This window comes from Chrysochloris asiatica, unplaced genomic scaffold (assembly GCF_000296735.1).
Source record: "Chrysochloris asiatica unplaced genomic scaffold, ChrAsi1.0 scaffold00083, whole genome shotgun sequence".
NCBI classification, from domain to species: Eukaryota; Metazoa; Chordata; class Mammalia; order Afrosoricida; family Chrysochloridae; genus Chrysochloris; species Chrysochloris asiatica.
The window spans coordinates 8896701-8916473 of record NW_006408601.1 but is presented as its reverse complement, the minus strand read 5'-3'; the positions used below and the strand labels follow the sequence as shown (position 1 = coordinate 8916473).

General features: G+C 39.0%; 1 protein-coding gene across 1 annotated transcript in view; it reads right to left on the bottom strand.

Annotated features, from left to right (window-relative positions):
- Positions 1 to 1007: 1007 nt before the first annotated feature.
- GTF2H1 (general transcription factor IIH, polypeptide 1, 62kDa) overlaps positions 1008 to 19773 on the bottom strand; it is a 34516-nt gene continuing 15750 nt past the window's right edge. Inside the window, exons 7-14 of the mRNA XM_006865803.1 lie at positions 18890 to 19017; positions 17989 to 18076; positions 16311 to 16399; positions 15818 to 15935; positions 11425 to 11515; positions 10847 to 10962; positions 3546 to 3638; positions 1008 to 1094 (exon numbers count right to left, since the gene is read on the bottom strand). Coding sequence (XP_006865865.1) covers positions 1008 to 1094; positions 3546 to 3638; positions 10847 to 10962; positions 11425 to 11515; positions 15818 to 15935; positions 16311 to 16399; positions 17989 to 18076; positions 18890 to 19017 — 810 coding nt within the window. The remainder of the gene's footprint in view (positions 1095 to 3545; positions 3639 to 10846; positions 10963 to 11424; positions 11516 to 15817; positions 15936 to 16310; positions 16400 to 17988; positions 18077 to 18889; positions 19018 to 19773) is intronic.

The window sequence follows — 19773 nt, the reverse complement described above, 5'->3', positions numbered from 1 at the left end:
AATGTGGCACAGAATTCAGAAAATATAGCGTATTTTTTTTGTTTTCACATTTAGGTTTTTCACTCACTATGTATTGATTATCGATTCGCCAAACAGTCAGAGACTAGAGAAAAGGAGGTATGAGAAACATCTTTTATTTCTTCTAAAGAGGTGAAAATAAGTAAGCTTTCTTATATTTCTCACTTGTAAGATTTTTAAACTCTTAAAAATGCATTTTCCTCTTTTCAAAGCACATGCCATCTTAAAAAAAAATCTTTGCAATGTACATTTGCACTCAAAGAAAAACATGCAGCGCCATTGTCTTCGGACAAAATTCTGCATAAAAAACGCAACTTTCTGCAAATATGTTCCCTCTTAATCATATAGGGACCCCAAACCACAAACATTCAGTGCAATATTTGTTTCTTATTTCCGTAGGAAACACAGGACCAATGATGTCTTCTGACTACAACTGTTTCCTGATGGTTGAGCAACAGTCTTCCTCTGATGTAACTTCTCCGCTTTAACTTGCTGATGTAAGTATAACTAGGATTCAGTATCACTTGAGGATCCAAATGGAGGATGGAGGAGAAATACTTAATAAATCTACCCTGTGCCATAAACTTAAGAAAAACATTTACACACAAAAAAAAAAACCCAAACAAAAACCTCAGATTTATTAATGCACCCTTTAAAAATGTTTGTTTTAAGTTTCTGAAAGCAGCTTAATGTGAATCAAAAGCAGTTCCTGAGTAACTGCAGTAAACAGTGTCTTTTTAAATATATATATATTTATATATATTTGCAACTTAGCTCATTTTGGTTCTGCCTTAATTTACCTCCCCCACTTTTAGTTTAACCACAGTTCCCCTCTTCCTCTCACTTCACAATGTGCAAGTACAATATGCATCAGCTCCAAAAGTCCACACGATGCGGAGACCTGCACACATCTGTCAGGCTAGGTCTCCAGATCAGGTAGTAGATTACAGTTCTCTTAGTCTCACAAAACTGTGAGTACCACGGACACTTCACGTTTTCTTTAGCATGCGCCGTGACTGCCATGTGTGGAGCTTGTTGTAGGCTGTCTGGAGCATCTCTTCTATGTGGCTCACCAACTGAAAAACATAACATGACACTTTAGCAATAACTGGCTGACGGTGGGGGAAGTTAACGGTCCTGCCCCAAATTTGGCACATATTCCAGAGTGCAGTTTCCAAGCTCCATTGTATCTCCTCAACCAAGGACCTAATGTGCAAGCCCTCTGAGAAGGCACAATGAGACACATTTGTACAGAGACTTAAGAGTAAGAGATGGTGAGTTGTTTCAGGAAGGCTGAAAATCCACTAGTTCTTTCAGGGTTGCAATGTCTATCTACACTACCATTAATCAGGTAGGTTGTAGTTACAGAGCCTTTGAGTAGGTTCCAACTCATGGAGACCCTGAATAGGGTTTCCAAGGAGTGGCTGGTGGGTTTTAGCCACCAACCTTACAGTTAGCAGTCCATTGCCTATCCTACAGCATCACACCCTAGACAGTATGAAAGTCATAATCAATGTTCTAGGCTAGCTTAGTCTCTACTCAAGTGAAGGGACTGAACTAGAATGGTGACTTCTAGATTTAAATACTAACCGGTGATACTGTAGGGTAAGCACTGAACTACTTACTAATCACAGGGTTGGTGGTTCAAACTCACCAACCATTCCTTGAAAACCCTATAAAGTTGTTACGAGTCAGAACTGACTTGACGGCACTTAAAAACAACAAAAGTCCGTCTGCTAAGGCCAGGATGGTGGCATCAACATTAGCTTACAAAACATTTGAAAATGCCTCACTCCTCTGAAGACTGAGATGCAGACTCAGGAATCTTTAATTTTCAAAAGGTCCAGCAGATGATTTTGATGCATAGTCCATTTTGTGAAGTACTTCTCTATGTTTTTCTAGAGTCTTTTCCAGCGCCAATATTTCAATGTCTCAACAGATTACAGCAAATGTAAATTGTTCCAGTGTTTCACACAAATACTATATCATATCTTAGGTCAGAACTATAAACTGTGAACGGAGAAGAATTTTGCCTTCATCATGGAAGTCAACATGATCATGCTTGATCTGAGATGTCATCTTTGTTTCCTTCAAGGTAGATGGTGTTTATACGGTGGGAAAAAAAGGTCTACAAGTGAATTCTGGGAGGTCAGAAAAGGCGATCAGGAAAAGTCCCCCACAAATAAAGCCTTTTAGGATGTCACCGTTTCAGTTCCAATCTGAGGCACAAAACCCCCAAATCCTTGATTTACCAAACCTGTTTTCACTGAGGTTATTTTAATCTAGCTCTGCCTAGAATTATCAAATTTGTTTTTCTAGTTGAGCAACTGTAGCTCTGTAATAGCACTCAGCAGCTATGGACACCATACTCCTCAAAGGCTATGCATGGCCTCAAAACCCTTTTCAACACAGTGCTCCAGACCTTTATAACCAACTAGGGAGGTTCTTGGGATGCAATGTATTTGCCATCCTTGCCCTCTTCTGGTGGTTATGATTTAAGTGTTGTCTAGTCAGTACTGACTCATAATCACCCCGTATGGGGTTTCTGAGGCTATAAATCTTTACAGGAGCAGAACGCCTTGTGTTTCTCTCACTTTTTGAATATGTTGTTGTTGTTAAGTGCCGTCGAGTCAGTTCCGACCCATAGCAACCCTGTACAGGGTTTCTGAGGCTGTAAATCTTTACGGGAGCAGAAAGCCTCATCTTTTTTCCTGTGGAGCAGCTGGTAGTTTCGAACTGCTGACCTTAAGGTTCGCAGCCCAATTCATAACCACTACGCTACCAGAGCTCCTTACTTTTTGAATATAAGTAACACTATATTACCACAGCTTTTAATTTTAGAACTCCCTTTTTGGAAATCCGAGTTATTAAAAAACTGACTACATAAAATTGTAATTTGCTTCTTATCAAGTAATCTCTGGAAGAATTTGTACAACACAAAAAATTTTACCTTGTATAGTTGTTCCAACCTTGCTTTAAAAACAATGTCAAAAGTCCTGGGCATAAAGTAACAATAAGCTACTCACTAGTTGACCCATTGACCTGGCTGTAAGGGACTGCTTCCAGTTGCTTTCAGATTGGTAAATTGACCAATCTCTGGCTCAGGGATTGGCCAGTTTACTCTAAGATAGCAGCAATACCCCACTTTCTGTACAGAGAATAGGCTTGTACTTGCTACTCTGTTTTTCAAAGTAAATGAAACAAAACGCAGATCTATAAAGAAAAGCATGGAGATAATCACCACGAGTTAGTAATTACCTCTGTAGGATGGAAGGGAGAAGTGTGCAATGGGACAGACACACTCAGGGAGTATCTTTGGGCTGCTCTATTTCTTACCTGGATTGGTGGGGACACATAGACCACTAAAAACATTATCTAAGAAATATATACCTACTTTATACATAGTTTTGAGTGTATGATACATTGATTGCACAGTTAAAAACATTTACACAAAAGCAAAATTAATATTCTCATTTTACTAAACAGAATATGAAAATCTGGACAAAAACACATTGTACCTTACTTACATTTGTGCTTAAATACTGTCTACGAATTTTTTCTTGGAATGGGCAGAGCTTTGTAACTTGAAATCGTTCCAAATTACTTTTCATCTTCACTACCTGAAAAAGATAAGAAAAATATGGATTGCAAAGAAATATGTAAGAACCCAGAATGACCAAAAAAAAAAAAGCACAACCTTCTATTCTACATGGGAAGCTTCTTTAGAACAACAACAAAACCCATTAAATGGCTTTATCAGGAGGTGAAACAAATACCTACTAAATTTAAAGGTTTCTTCTTTTCCTACCACGTAAGAGTTTATTGATCCTAGGACCATCAAGGGAGAAGAGCATGAGCGGAATGTGGGAATCGATCCAGAAATGCAGTAACACCAGAGATGGAGACAGAGATGAGGGCCTGGAGAAACAGAGCAGCTGAGGACTCTAGAATCACTGAGAGAAAGGCTGTGTGCTGGATGCCAAGAAGCAGGCTTGCAGAATGTGCCTTTTAAATGATTATGTATTCCTGAGTGTTTTATATATTTCCCCCCGCATCCCAAATACAGAAGGAATAGCAGCAAATACTGTTGAATGATGATGCACAGAGGAGACTGAAATCATTGCAACAAAACTATGAGTGTAAAACCGATTATTTTCCCATGTAAACTATCACTCAATTCATCACTTCATAATAAAAACATTAAGAAAAAAATACTTTATTGGTACCTCATCCTTCTAGGTATTTTTTGTGTATGTATAAAATGTATACATTTATAGGAAAAATGTAATAATGTTTTAAATTTTCACTTAGTACAAAGTAAATGTTGTTGTTAATTGCCAATGAATTGGTTCCAACTCACAGTGACCCTGTATAGTGTTTCTGGGGAGCATCTGGTTGAGTTTGAACCACCAGCCTTGCTTGTTGTGGTTTGGTGTTTATTCATCTAGATCATCGTTTAAAATGGATGTATAGTAATCCAATGTATTCCTACATCAAATAATTCTGAACCAATCTGCTTCTGGTAGGTATTTAGATCATTTCCATGTTTTCTATCAAAGACAGTGAGTGACAGAGGAATATATCTGTGGCTAAATATTTACATACATTCTTAATTATTTCTGTAGGATCAATTTCTAAATTTCTGGATCAAAGCACCTGAAATAAAGTAGTATAAGAATTCTTAGCAACTCAGCAAACACTGATCATTTACAGTCTGTCATTATTTTGCAAATAGGTGAAAAATGCTTTATTACACTGTTGTTTAAGTGCCATCAAGTCAGTTCTGACTCACAGCAACCCTGTATAGGGTTTCCAAGGAGCAGCTGGTGGGTTTGAACTGCTGACCTTGCAGTTAGTAGTCCAGTAGCTTTAAAAATAGTTTATTGGAATATTTGTGAGCCTAAACATTTCCTCGTAGGCTTATTAAGGCCACTTGCATTCTTTAGCAAAGTAGCCTTTTTTTTTGCACGTGATAGTCTGTTTAAGACATCTTTTATTATATACAACTGCAAGATGGGTCTCTGCTCATTAGTTTTAATGCATTTTTCCATGATGCAATTGAAAATAGTCTTGTGAAGTGTTCATTCTGAACATGTCCAAAAGTAACTCTTGAGTGAACCATATTCGATGTTCATGAAAAGGGATCTCTACAGGTGAGTTTGCATTAGTGCATATCAAAGTTAAAAAGAACAATCTCTATTTGGCAACAAATTCATCATCACAAACACCTTTACTTGCTGCACACATAGCTTTTAAGGAATCGAAAAGGATTTGAGCCTATGTCCTAGAAACAATACAATTTAAATACTTCTAACGTAGTGTAGTGGTTATAAATTGGGCTGCTAACCTCACGGTCAGCAGTTCAAAACCGCCAGTGGTTCTGTGGGAGAAAGACGAGGGGCTTTCTGCTCCTGCAAAGATTTACATCCCAGAAACCCTATGCAGGGTCACTAGGAGTTGGAACCAACTCCATGACACACCACTACCACCACCAAAGATAAAACGTATTATTGGAATTGACCCAATGGCAATGGATTCAGTTTGAATTACATTTTATATTATTGATTCATATTACTCTGTTTCAATAAATTTGACTTAAAGATGTTGTTGTTAGGTGCCATCGAGTCGGTACCGACCCATAGCAACCTTATGCACATCAGAATGAAACACTGCCCGATCCTAGGCCAACCTCACTACTGTTGCCACACTTGAGTCCATTGATGCTGCCACTTGGCCAATCCATCTCGCTGGTGGTCTTCCTCTTTTTCTCTGACCCTCCACCTTACCAAACATGATATCCTTTCTCCAGCAACTGGTCCTACCTGACAATATGCCTGAAGCATGAGAGATGAAGTCTGGCCATCTTGGCCTCCAAGGAGCACTCTGGCTGCACTTCTTCCAAAACGGATCTATTGGTTCTTTTGGCAGCCCATGATGGGATATATTCAAAGTCATATTTTGGCTCTCGTGGACTTGTTTTCATTTTCTTCAGCTTTAGTTTGAATTTGTACATGAGAAATTGAAGGTCTGCTCCATAGTCTGCCCCTGGCCTTGTTTTCACTGATGATATGGAGCTTTTCCATCTTCTCTTTCCGCAGATGTAGTCAATTTGATTTCTATGCATTCCATCTGGTGAGGTCCATGTGTATAGTCGTCCCTTATGCTGTCTAAAGAAGGTATTTGAAATGAACAAATCATTGGTTTTGCAGAATTCTATCATGCGTTCTCCAGCATCATTTCTATCACCAAGGCCATATTTTCCAACTACTGATCCTTCCTCTTTGCTCCCAATCTTTGCATTCTAATCACCACTAACGAGCTATACATCTTGATTGCATGTTTGATCGATTTCAGATTGAAGAAGTTGGTAGAATTCTTCTATTTCATCCTCACTGGCTTTAGTGATTGGTGCATAATTGTGAATAATAGTGGTATTAATTGAGCTTCCCTGTAGGTGTATGGATATTATCCTATCACAGACAGTGTTGTACCTCAAGACTGATCTGGATATATTCTTTTTGACAATGAACCAACACCCTTCCTCTTCAATATGTCATTCCCAGCATAGTAAACCATGTGGTCATCAGATTAAAAATGGCCAATACCAGTCTATTTCAGCTCACTAATGCCTAAGATATTGATGTTTATGTGTTCCATTTCATTTTTGACAACCTCCAATTTTCCAAGATTCATACTTCGTACATTCCATGTTCCGATTTTCAATGGATGTTTACAGCTGTTTCTCTTCATTTTGAGTTGTGCCCCATCAGCAAATCAAGGTCCATTTGCGTCATCACGGTCAACTCTACTTTGAGGAGGCAGCTCTTCCCCAGTCGCATTTTGAGTGCCTTCTAACCTGAGGGGCTCATTTTTGGCACTATATCTGACAGTGTTTCTCTGCTATTCATAAGGTTTTCAGGGACTAAATATTTGGAAGTAGTTCCTCACTCCTTCTTCCGAGTTTGTCTTCGTCTGGAAGCTCACCTGAAACTGATCCAACATGGGTGACCCTGCTGGTATTTAAAATACCAGTGGCATAGCTTTCAGAATCACAGCAACTCACAAGCCACCACAGTACGACAAACTGACAGACAAGTGGTGGAACTTAAAAGATACTTAACTACAAATTTGACTTAAAGATCCTTTTTTTTCCTAAGTTAAAAGCATATTCATTTTCACTTTTTTTTTTTTAAAGATTTTATTGTGAGTTGAGCGATAGTTTACATAGAACATCAATTTTACACTCACCCTATTGTGTTATATTTCATTGCAATGATTATAATCCTCTCTATGCGTCATTATTCAACAGTGCCTGCCTCTATTCACTCTGGGTGTTTTTTTTTTTTAATGTACACCAAAACACTCAGGAATATACAATCATCCAAACAACCAAAGGGCACACTTTGCAAGCCTGTCCCCATGGCCGCTAGCACACAGTCTTTCTCTTTCCCTGAGTCTAGAGTACTCAGCTGCTATATCTCTCCGTGTCCTAATCTCTGCCTCCATCTCCAGCACTACTACGACTCTAGATAGGGTCCCACATTATGCTTTTGCTCTTCTCCCTTGATGGTCCTAGGGAAAGGGATCATTTTTATATCCGTTGTTTTTAATAGGTGTTTATCTTTTTCTTAAAGACCATTTATAACCTATATAGAAAAACTAAGAAGCTCTGGTAGCATAGTGGTTATGAATCAGGCTGCTAACCTAAGGTAGGCAGTTCAAAACTACCAGCTGTTCCATGGGAGAAAGATGAGGTTTTCTGGTCCTGTAAAGATCTGCAGCCTCAGAAACCCTGTGCAGGGTTGCTATGAGTCAGAACCGACTCCATGGTACTTAACAACAACAACATAAGTTATAAATATTTTCTATTTGTCAACTGGTATTTCACTGGTTTAATAAGGGTTTTAGTATTACATAGTCCTTCAAAAATGAACCAAATAAGTAGCCATCAGACACACTTTACTTTCATTTGTTCTCCAATCACTACTAGAGACTTAAGTGTAGATTCAACTTTCAAACTGTACGACCACAATTTATTAAATGGGTCTAGACTATGAGTTTCATCATTTGTAAATGGGTACAAGCAACACCTTCTTCAATCATAAGCAAACTGTGAATTTTAAGTGAAATAACTTAGGCAAAATAGTTATTCCTGTGCCTGGCACATGGTTTGCTGTTGTTAGGTGCCATGGAGTCGGTTTCAACCCATAGTGACTCTAAGCACAGTAGAATAAAATACTGTGTCATCCTCACAGTCGTTCTGAGCCCACTGCAGTTGTCACTGTCAATCCATCTCCTTTTGGTGGTGGTGGGTCCTTCCTCTTTTTTCTTGAGCCCCCACTTCACCAAGTAGGATATCATTGTCCAGGGACTGGTCCCTCCTAATACTATGTTCAAAGTATGAGAGATGAAGTCTCACCACACTAGCATCTAAGGAGCATTCTGGCTGCACTTCTTCTAACACAGATTTGTTTGTTCTTCTAGCCGTCCAGGGTACTTTTAATATTCTTCTCCAACACTGTAATTCAAATGCAATGATTCTTCTATGGTCTTGCCTTATTCATTGTCCAACTTTCGTATGCATATGAGGCAACTGAAAATACCAGGGCTTGGGTAAGGAGCACCTTAGTCCTCAAACTGTTATGTTTGCTTTTGAACACGTTATAGAAGTCTTTTATAGGAGACTTACCCTAATGTAATATGCCATTTTTCTTGACTGCTATTTCCATGAGTGCTGATTGTAGATCCAAGCAAAATTGGTCCACTTGTAAAGTTCTTTGTTTTCCTTACATTGAAGTGCAATCCATACTGAAGGCTATATGTAGTCTTTGATCATCAGTATTTTAAATCCTGTTCCTTTCCAGTATCATCTTCATATTGTAGGTTGTTAAAAGCTCTTCCTCCAATCATGATGCCACACTCTTCCTTCATATAATCCAGCTTCTAAAATTACTCAGCACACAGACTGAAAAAGTATGATCAAAGTATACAACCTTGGCACACAGCTTTCCTGATTTTAAACCATTCAGTATCCCCATGTTATTCGCAATGCTATTTATAGTTTGTCATGGTCCACATAGACAAAAGCCTTGCAGTCAAACAAAGCACAAGAAAACATATTTCTGATATTCTCTGTTTTCAGCCAAGATCTATCTGATGGCAGCAATATCCCTCGTTTCATGTCTTTGTCTGAATCTGGCTTGAACTTCTGGCAGTTCTCTGCCAATCTACTGCAACGACTGTTTCTGAATTATCTTCAGTAAAATTTTACTTGCATGTGATATTAATGACATTGCTCCATGATTTCTGCAGTCCCTTGGGTCACCCTTCTTTGGAACAGGTACAAGTATGGATCATTCCCAATAAATTGGCTAGCTAGCTAGCTAACTATCACCCACATTTCTTGGCATATTTGAGTGAGTACTTCCAGTGCTGCATCAGTATGCTGAGAGATTTCACTTTGTATTACACCAATGCCTTCACAGTGCTGCTTGGGCTTCTCCTTACAGTACTACTGGTTCTTGATTATATGCTACCAACTCTTCTGATCTTCTGACATTTGTGTCTAATGCATCTGTTTCTGAGATGGTCTCTAAATTCAGGTGGAATATATTCAAGGTTGTATCTTGGATCTCGTGGACTGGTTTTAATTTTCTTCAGCTTCAGCTTGTACTTGCATATGAGCAATTGATGGTCTGTTCTACAGTCTGTCCCTGGCCTTGGTTTGGCTGATGATATGGAGCATTTCTATTGATTCATCCCACAGATACAGTCACTTTGAGTCTTGTGTATTTTATCTTGTGAGGTCCATGTGTTTAGTCTCACCTTTCATGTTGTTTAATTCTATCAAGTGATGTCCAGCATCATTTCCATCACCAAAGCCATATTTTCTAACTACTGCCCTTTCCTCTGTTTCTAACCTTTGCATTCCAATCACAGTAATTATTAATGCATCTTGGTTTTTTGATCAATTTCAGACTAAAGAAGTTGGTGTATAAATTTGAACAGTGATATTAGCTGATCTTCCTTGCAGACATATGGATATTATCTCAGGCAGACAGATCTTGAATTCTTTTTGATAATGAATGTGATGTCATTTCTCAATGTGTTGTTCCACAGGAAGCCGTATGATTGTCAGATTCAGCAAATACCAGTATATTTCAGTTCACTAACAAACATGTTAAAGACTCATTACAAACTTCAAAATAACAGTGCACTAATCTACACCTGGTGTGGTGCCATGGGTTAATGTGCTAGACTGCCAAGCTGTTTGATCTGCAAGGTTGGCAGTTCAAACTCACCAGCTGCCTCTTGGAAACCTTATACAGGGTCACTATGGGTCAACAACAACAATCTACACTAGTGTGGTACTGCAGGTTAATGTGCTGGACTTGCAAGTTGGTTTGAACCACGAGGTCAGCAGGTCAAGCTCCCCAGCCGCTCACAGAAACCCTATACAGGGTTCTTAACAGTCAGAACTGACTCGACGGCACTTAACAACTACAACAATCTACACTAGGACTCCTGTGTAGATCAGGAATAGGATCAGTACTGGACTGCAAAAGGTTGAAATCACAAGGTCGGCAGTTCAAACCCACCAAATGCTCCCAGGAAACCCTGTAAAGGGTGGCTATGAATCGGAACTGACACAGTGGCACTTTAAAAAGATTCTGCACTAAAGGCGCCTCAATGATACAATGGCCGAAGTTCTCAGCTGATAACTAAAAGGTCAGCAGTTTGATTCCTCCACCAACTCCATAGGAGAAAGAATTTGGTGACCAATAGCCATTTCATTGCATACACGTAGCTGTTTGGAACTGTTTCTGACCTTTTCTTCCAGGAATGGTGTATTAACAGGAAAGCAGGACCAGAAGTGCCGTAGAAGTTCGCCAACAGCCACATATAGATGTTTCAATTCAGACTGAATATCATTTGGCACCATCTCTGTAAACGAAGATGATAAAACCAAGTTTCACATGTGAACAGTTCTGAAAACTATCAAGAGACTAAACTAGAAAATGCACCCTTTACCAGTGCCAAAACAAAATACGCTTGTCTTTTCTGACCTCAAATAAAGATATGCTATTTTGAGAGAAGCTACTGATTATTCTGTGGCTAAGATATTACAGAACTGGAAATCCCTTGGACTTTTGAGGAATTTTATCATTATTGTACCTTTATCTTTGCTACAAGACAGGGGAGATACTAAATTACTACGATACACTATATTAGCGATGTGCCATTGTTCCTAACATTAAAACAATTCCAAAACTATGCTTTTATCCAGATGTATTTCATTACTATTTATATAAAAACAAAACAAAACAAAACAACAAAACAAAAACGTAAGCACCCCTCCCAACTTGCTTTTCAGAGCTCAGCCAGTGGGAAAGGCCCAGCACGTACGGTTGATGGCTTGCTGTGTCCCTCCCTGCATAAGTGCTCCTCCAGGTGACAGGGCCGTGATCGTACTACTAGCAGCACTACTTGAGAGAACCTAAAAGAAATTAAGATGTAGAAGCTACTTCAGAATCTTAGTCAGCATTTCAGTTGTGTAGCAAAATGTCAAATCACTGTACAAATCCATCATTTACACCAAGCAGAGTGAACTACTTTCCATGAGGCAACACAAAATCTGTGTAGAAATAAAATACCTACACACCTTCCAATCCTAGGCCAATCTTGTGCTGTCAAGTTCATTCTGTTTCATAGCGACTCTGAAGGACAGTATCCCAAACACTACAGTGTCCAAGGCTGTAAATTTTACAGAAGCAGATTGCCACATCTTTCTCCCATGAAGGGACTGGTGGGTTTGAACTGCTGATCTGTTGGCTGGCAGCAGAGTCCTTAATCACCGAGTCATCAAGGATCCTTGGCAAATACATGGTTGTGAAGTGCTGTCAAGTTGGTTCTGACTCATTGCTGCTGCTGTTAGGTGCCATCAAGTTGGTACCGACCCATAGTGACCTTACGCACAGCAGAACGAAACACTGCCCGATCCTGGGCCAACCTCACTACTGTTGCCACACTTGAGTCCATTGATGTTGCCACTTGGCTAACCCATCTCCTTGGGGGTCTTCCTCTTTTTCTCTGACCCTCCACCTTACCAAACATGATATCCTTCTCCAGCAACTGGTCCCACCTGACAATATGTCCAAAGCATGAGAGATGAAGTTTGGCCATCTTGGCCTCCAAGGAACACTCTGGCTGCATTTCTTCCATAACAGATCTATTGGTTCTTTTGGCAGCCCATTGCTCTTTCAATACTCTCCTCCAATACCACATAACTCAAAAGCATCAACTCTTGCACGGTCTTCTCTATTCACTGTCCAGCCTTTGCATGCATATGAGGTTATTGAAAATACCATGGCTTGGGTCAGGCACACTTTAGTCCTCGGGCTGACTAAAGACCTGTTGCTCTTCAACACCTTAAAAAGGTCTTGTGCAGCAGATTTGCTTAATGCGATATGTCGATTGATTTCTTGACTGCTGCTTCCATGAGCGCTGATAGTTGATACAAGAAGAATGATGTCCTTGACAACTTCAATCTTTTCTAGGTTGATAAGAATGTTGTTTACTGGTCCAGTGGTCAGGATTTTTGTTTTCCTTACAATGAGATGTAATCCATACTGAAGGCTGTGCTCTTTGATCTTCATCAGTAAATGTTTTAAGTCCTCTTCACTTTCAGCAAGCAAGGTTGTATCATCTGCATATCGCAGGTTGTTAATGAGTCTTCCTTCAATCCTGATGCCATGTTTTTCTTCATAGACCCCAGCTTCTTGGATTGTTTGCTCAGCATACAGGATGAATAAGTATGGTGAAAGAACACAACCTGTCGCACACCTTTCTTAATTTTAAACCATTCAGTGATCCCATGTTCTGTTAGAACAACTGCCTCTTGGTCCAGGTACAGATTCCTCATGAGTCAATTAATTGTTCCGGAATACTCAAATCGAGCTGCGAACCGCAAGGTCAGCAGTTTGAAACTACCAGCTGTTCTGCGGGAGAAAGATGAGGCTTTCTGCTCCCATAAAGATTTACAGCCTCGGAAACCCTGTACAGGGTTGCTATGAGTCAGAACCGACTCCACAGCACATAACAACAACAACTCATACTTCACAATGTTGTCCATAGCTTGTCATGATCCACACAATCGAAAGCCTTTGTATCGTCAATAAAGCACAGGTAGACATCTTTCTGATATTCTCTGCTTTCAGCCAAGATCCACTGGACATCAGCAACGATATCCCTCATGCCATGGCCTCTTCTGAATCCAGCTTGAACCTCTGGAAGTTCTCTGTCAACATATGATTGTAGCTGTTTCTGTATTACCTTTAGTAAAACTTTACTCACATGGGATATCAAAGAGATTGTCTGTATTCCATTGGGTCACCTCTCTTTGGAATGGGCACAAATATGGATCTTTTCCAATCTGACTCATAGTGACCCTGTATATAGGGTTTTCAAGGAGTTGCTCGAGGTTTGAACTGTCAGCCTTGTGGCTAGAAGTCAAGTGCTTATCCCTACAGTGCCATACCAGGACTCCAACATACAAAAATATTTTCTAGCTGTGTGTGCTGAAGAAAGGGGCGTTGGTGAAATCAGAGGTTAAAGTTCTTGACTACTAACTGAAAGAAAGGTCAGCAGTATGAATCCACTAGATATTCTTTGGTAGAAAGATGTGGCAGTCTGTGTCTGTAAAGACTTATAGTAGTGGAAACCTTATAGTGCAGTTCTATTCTCTCCTATAGGGTCATTATGAGTTGAAACTGACTTGACAGTAGTGAGTTTTTGGTATGGTCTGCTAAGGGGTAGCAACAAGCACACATAGTGCTCAGATCTTGGTTTCTAAACCCACTTATACTAACGCTTCGTAGAAAAGTGTCTGATCTGTGAGCAGAGAAGGGAAAGTGTAAGATTTGCTTGAAACAGCTTATTGTGTGAGAAAATTTGGAGGTGCTTAAAGAATGAAAAGGATGTCAAAAAGACATAGGAGCTAGTGTGAAGGGGCTCCCACTGGCCAAATATAGAACTACTAAGAGCATTAAAACAAGCAGTGAAAAGAAAAAATCACAGATTTGGTGATTACACATTGTATATGTGGTTATCCAAACTTGTAGAACATTAGACTAAAAACTGGCAAATGTTCCTATTCTTTTATAAATTATACCTTCATTAAAAAAAAAAAAATTATAACCCAGGTGCCACTGCAAGATAATGCCCTGGATTACGAGTCAGTCTGAACTGCAAGGTCGGCAGTTCAAACCCATCAGCCGCTCCTTGGAAATCCTATACTGGGTCGCTATGAGTTGGAACCGACTCAAAGGAACTTACTAAGAATTAATGTAAGAATCCATACTGCTATAAATAATTGGAAGAGAGTTGTTTCTTTTAGTAGATTAAATGTAGATGAAAGAATTTTAAAAACCACCATTTAATAACTGTTTCAGACAAGAATCACTGGATGCTAAAAAACTACTGGATGAAAGTTTAATTAGTAGAAAATTTACATAGTCTGACAGCATGTAACCATAAGATACTAATTACAGGGTGAAAAATTTTCAGTGGTGAAACCAGGCAGATAGCAAGCACTTTAACCAAGTGATCCAAGTTAATACAACAGGACAAATAGGTATCAAGTGTCCCTTGATTTAATGCACCAAGGATGACAATCACTTCTGTAGTATTCTTTCCCCTTAAAAAAAATGTATAACCTCAATCTAATAATGAACAAACACTTGAGAAAAACAACACAAGTGCATTTTAAAGTCTTCCAAATATCAAGACTATGAAAGACAAAAGACTGAAAATGGTGTCATCTGAAAGTAGACACAGTAACTGACTGAGCTTTTGATTTTGGCTTAGCTGCTGGCCCACGAAGAAAAGTTTCATTTTGTTAGAAAGGTGACATGTGGATAAGATCTGTAGGTCTATAAGGTTACTTCAAAATAAAAATGTAAGTAAGTTTCAGTATGTGATAAGCACCTCATTACAGTTATGTTTCAGTGCTTATGAAAATAACAAAGGAAAAAACTAAGCCCTTCCTGAGGATGCCAAAGATAGCTGAACAGAGGCAATTATGTTTGAGCTGAGTAATTCGTTATGAGTAGCTCCCCATGGGGCTAAGGGCATTCTAGCAAAGAGGAAGCATAAGTAAAAGCAGAGGATGCATGAAGAATATGATGTGCTTTAAAAAACTGGGTAGTTCATGTAATAGCTAGAGGGGTAAGAGTGATGGTTGTGCGTGGAATGGAGAATAAGGACGAAGGGAGAACAAAATGGGCTATGGTCAGATTTTCAGAAGGTCTTGCGTACTACACTAATGTGTCTGGACTTTTAACTGTCAAAAGATAATTTGCTATGGCAGGGTAGAAAATGGATCACGCTCATCTAAACCAAGGGGATGGAATCAAGTAGTACTGAAGAAAGAATGGAAGGAACTTGCTGACCAACCGATGTATAAAAAATTCTAGGGACAAATAAAGACGAGGCTTGCAGAATATCCTGATGTCCAGTAGGAACTCAAAAATAAGGGAGATTTTACCAGTGCATCTGGAAGGAAAAAAATTAGCAACTATAAAATGCATTACTTATTTTTCATTGTTATCTTGCTTTCACATTCTTCTTAAGTATGCTCAAATACCTTGTTTTCCTACATCTTTTATGTTTTTAAAACTTAGAATAAAATACATGTTTACACCAAATTAAGGTATCACTTATATAATTCAATCTGGTTGTACTCATAAACTAAAGAAGGAACTACTGGAATTCTGGTTTTCAAACAGGACACTTTACCCACCTGAGTTAATTTGGGTGTATAAGCTTCCATTTCTTGTCTAATACTTTGAAAAGAATTAATAATGTCCTGACTTGTTGCATACTGTAGTGACTGGACTGGAGTTGGACCATGATAATACCTGAAGGTCAGCACAGAGAAGACATGAGTAATTACACTGAGTAAAGGTGCTCAACATGTGTCTTTAAATCATTTTAGTGGTCATGACAATGTTCCCCCAAAGCAAAAAACAATACTGTAGAGTTAGAGAAGTTTTGGTAACATAATATAATTCCTAAAGAAGCAGTAAGAAGCTAATATAGCACAAAGATCCAAAATTTATCTTCCTGGCTTTTGATCATTTTGGATGCTTGACTGAGATGTATACAACAAAATTTTTAGGAAAAAAGTTATTTTATGGCAACAAATTGGTTAAAACACAAACACTGTACTTGTAGAGTATATTCTGCACAGAACTGACACATAACTATTCTGCCTCAAGTTAATCCAAACTTACCTATCTGATTTCTTGAGGTTTAGTGCTATTGTTTTTATGGAATTATTTTTTCCCAAGTCTTCATATTCAATGGACTCCTGTAATTTTGCCTGTAATTATTAACATAATACTTTTGTCAGTAACTATCCTTAAATAATTAACCATCACTGAAAACAAAAAGAATACAAAACTGTATCGATGGGCATAAAGTCTTCCCACATGTGCTTAACTTTCTAGAGATGACAGCTGCACGTATCAGGAACCAGTATATACTCTCCTGCACCACTCAGGAAGAGGGCCCCTCACCCACACCATGCATCACTGAACTTACTAATGCCAATCCAGCAGGTGACAATTTGGATCTGACTGCTTTCCCCCAATGAAGCTTTCTTCCAGATAGATTTTTTTTTTAAATGTAAGAATTATAAAAACACAGTAGTTATAAAAGACACAGATCAATCTGAAAACTTAGTTTACTAAGTTGCTCGAAGTTTACTAAGTTGCTCGAATTTTAAGAGTCTGAACGGTTCCTTTATTGTATAGGAACACATCTAACTGGCTCACCAGGATACTCAAAAGTATCACACCCATCAGTCCCACTTTACCTAGACTCAGTCTTACATATATTTTTTTCTTAGCATACTGACAACTTCATTACCTTCCCCATGTGTCACTTTAACTTTTGTCCTGTTTACCCTGCCTTAGGTAAATAATCCAAACTGTAAAGTTCATCTAAGACCAAGTTAGGCAATCTAAAAAGCTCCATAAATGCAGGGTCCCTGTCACTATGACTTCTGAACCTGATTCTGTAAAATCTGTTGTAGGACATAATAAAAGTCAATTACTGACTTGGAAGGAGATCTAAGGCTAGAAATTACTCTCTAGTAGTATGAATATTTACAGAGAGAAACGAAGACTTTTGATAACGCCTTTACAACTTACAATGTAACAGTACTGAAAAGAAAGCATCACTTCATAGAATTCTTCTTTTTAAAAGATTTCTTGTGTAACATCTCTCTATAACTTAAATTTTAGTTTTACTTTTCTGGGCTCAAAATAGTCATTTTACTGGTTTTGTTAATTTTAAACATATACTTATAAAGATGTTACTGAAATATATAAAATGCAAACCGTTACAACCCACCCTCATCAACCTCTAACCAAAAGATAACCATTTAGCATATTCTTTTAAAGGCCTCTTAAAATGTAAATGGGATACTACTGGATTAAAGGGCATAAACATTTCAAATGTTGATAGATATTGCCAAATTGCCTCCTAAGCAGTATGGGAGACAGGTAAAAAACCTGAAATAAGAACTATGCAAGGAGCTAACCCTGCATATATTCCGTGCCTCCAAATAATTTTATCAGTATTTCCAGCTCTGAAACAGGCTTAAAACAAGAGATAAATCACTTTTTAAAAAATCATATACATGAAAATTAATTTTCTCTTTCTTCTCCCCCCAAAAATACAACTAGGTGTCAGTTTGTGTGTGTATGAACACACACAAAGGGGAAATTCATGAAAAGTTGGATGGCAAGCCAAATTGATTAAGAATTCTTTATAATAATCCACCTTAATCCAAATACTTAAAAAATTTAGATCACCCAGTAACTGCAAGTGCTTGAAAGGACTGGAAGTGATTTAAGATGTTTGGAGAAACCTGAGTCCTAAGTGGTCCAGACTTTTAGCCCATACCCTTTTGACTGCTGGCTGAAAGCAATCTGCATCTCTGGAATTTCCATCCATGCTGCTGGGCTCACAGTTTTGTTCATTTTGTGCTTCTCTTAAACAAAAGGGAAAAAAATTAATGTTAAAAAAAATCATAAGCGAGACCTACATTATGGAAGCAGTAGCCCAAAAGAGGGAATAAATCTTCACAGCGACGATCATTCCCACCCCCACCACACACAGAGAGGACAGGGATGGGCAACTTGGACACTGGCTACCCAGAATGGGGGGCTACAGAGGCAAGCAGCTTTCAAGAGGGAACCTAGATCCAGAGGGCATGGAGCAAGGTAGAATCTCCTCTGAGTAGTATCCAATCTGTCTAAGCAGGACGGAGGAAAGGAGATGCGGATAGGTCTCCTGTGATACAATGGTGAATAACTGTTATCAGGACTGATGGTAAGGGCTGGAAATGTAAAGGTAGACATTTTGTAGCAAAGGGAGGGGAGGGATTAACTTTGCAGTTTAGGCACGGAGGTCTCTGGGACCATCAAGGAAGAAGAGCGGAGATTGGAACGCCACCCAGAGAAGCAGTGATGGCCAGAGATGGAGGCAGAGGCAATGACGTGGCGAGATGGAGCAGCTGGGGACTTTGGACCCGAAGAGGGAGAGGGGCTGGGTGCTGACGACTAGGGGCAGGCTTGCAGGGTATACCGTGTGGTTGGTGGGTGATACATGGAGGGGATTGTAACCACGGCAAGGAAATGATATACGATAGGATCAATGTGAAGCTAATGCTCTCCCATGTAAACTATCACATAAATTACAATAAAGCATTAAAAAAAAACAAAAACAAGCAAAACAACACAATCGTATTTCAGGTCTTCTGAAATGCCCAGCGACTGCACCTCTCTCTGTATGTATACTTAACTGTTTCCTGAGACCTGCTGCCAGGACCATGGCACTGTGATGGTTAAATCTCTTGATGATGGCAGCATTACTGTTCTCTTTTATGGATTTAGAATTGGAAGTTGATGGCACAGAGGAAATGCCATAGCCCTAAGAAAAACCATTTAGCAGATTAAAAAGTAAAATAAGGAGCTGCTTTTCTTGTCTACTATAATAGACATGCTTAGTGGAAAAGATTTCCTGGATGAAGGGACATTAATAATTTTCATACGCATTACTAAACACAGGGTAACATTTAAAAATAAGTGGCATTTTACATATAAAAATTAAACATCATTCAATTCTTTCAGCATCAGAAGAAAAAAAAAATCTTAACTCTGCATACATTTTTTTCCCTAAAAGCAATTAGTGATCTGGAGTCCTGGTATGGCACTGTGGTAGTTCAAGCTCAGCAGATGCTCCTCAGAAACCTATCCATCCAGGTTCGCTATGGGTTGGAACTGACTTAATGTCACTTCACAACAACAAATTAGTGATCTAGTTATTAAAAAGATTAAAGGAACACGACACATAACAGTAAAATCAAACCAAACCAAGCCATACCACACCAAACAGACCTTGGAATCAGAAACATTTTATCACTTTTTAAAATAGAAGCTTATTAACTGACTCATGGTGGCCCCATGTGATACAGAGCAGAACTGCTTCGTCGGGCTTCTGGGTTGTAATCGGAACAGTAGATCACCATGCCTATCTCCTGCAATACTATTGGGTGGGATTGAACTGTCAACCTTTAGGGTAGCAGTTGTGCACAAACCATTTGTGCCACCTGGTGGTGGTGTGCTGCGGAGTCAGTTCCAACTCACAGTGACCCTGCACACTGTTTCCAAGGCTGTAAATCTCTAT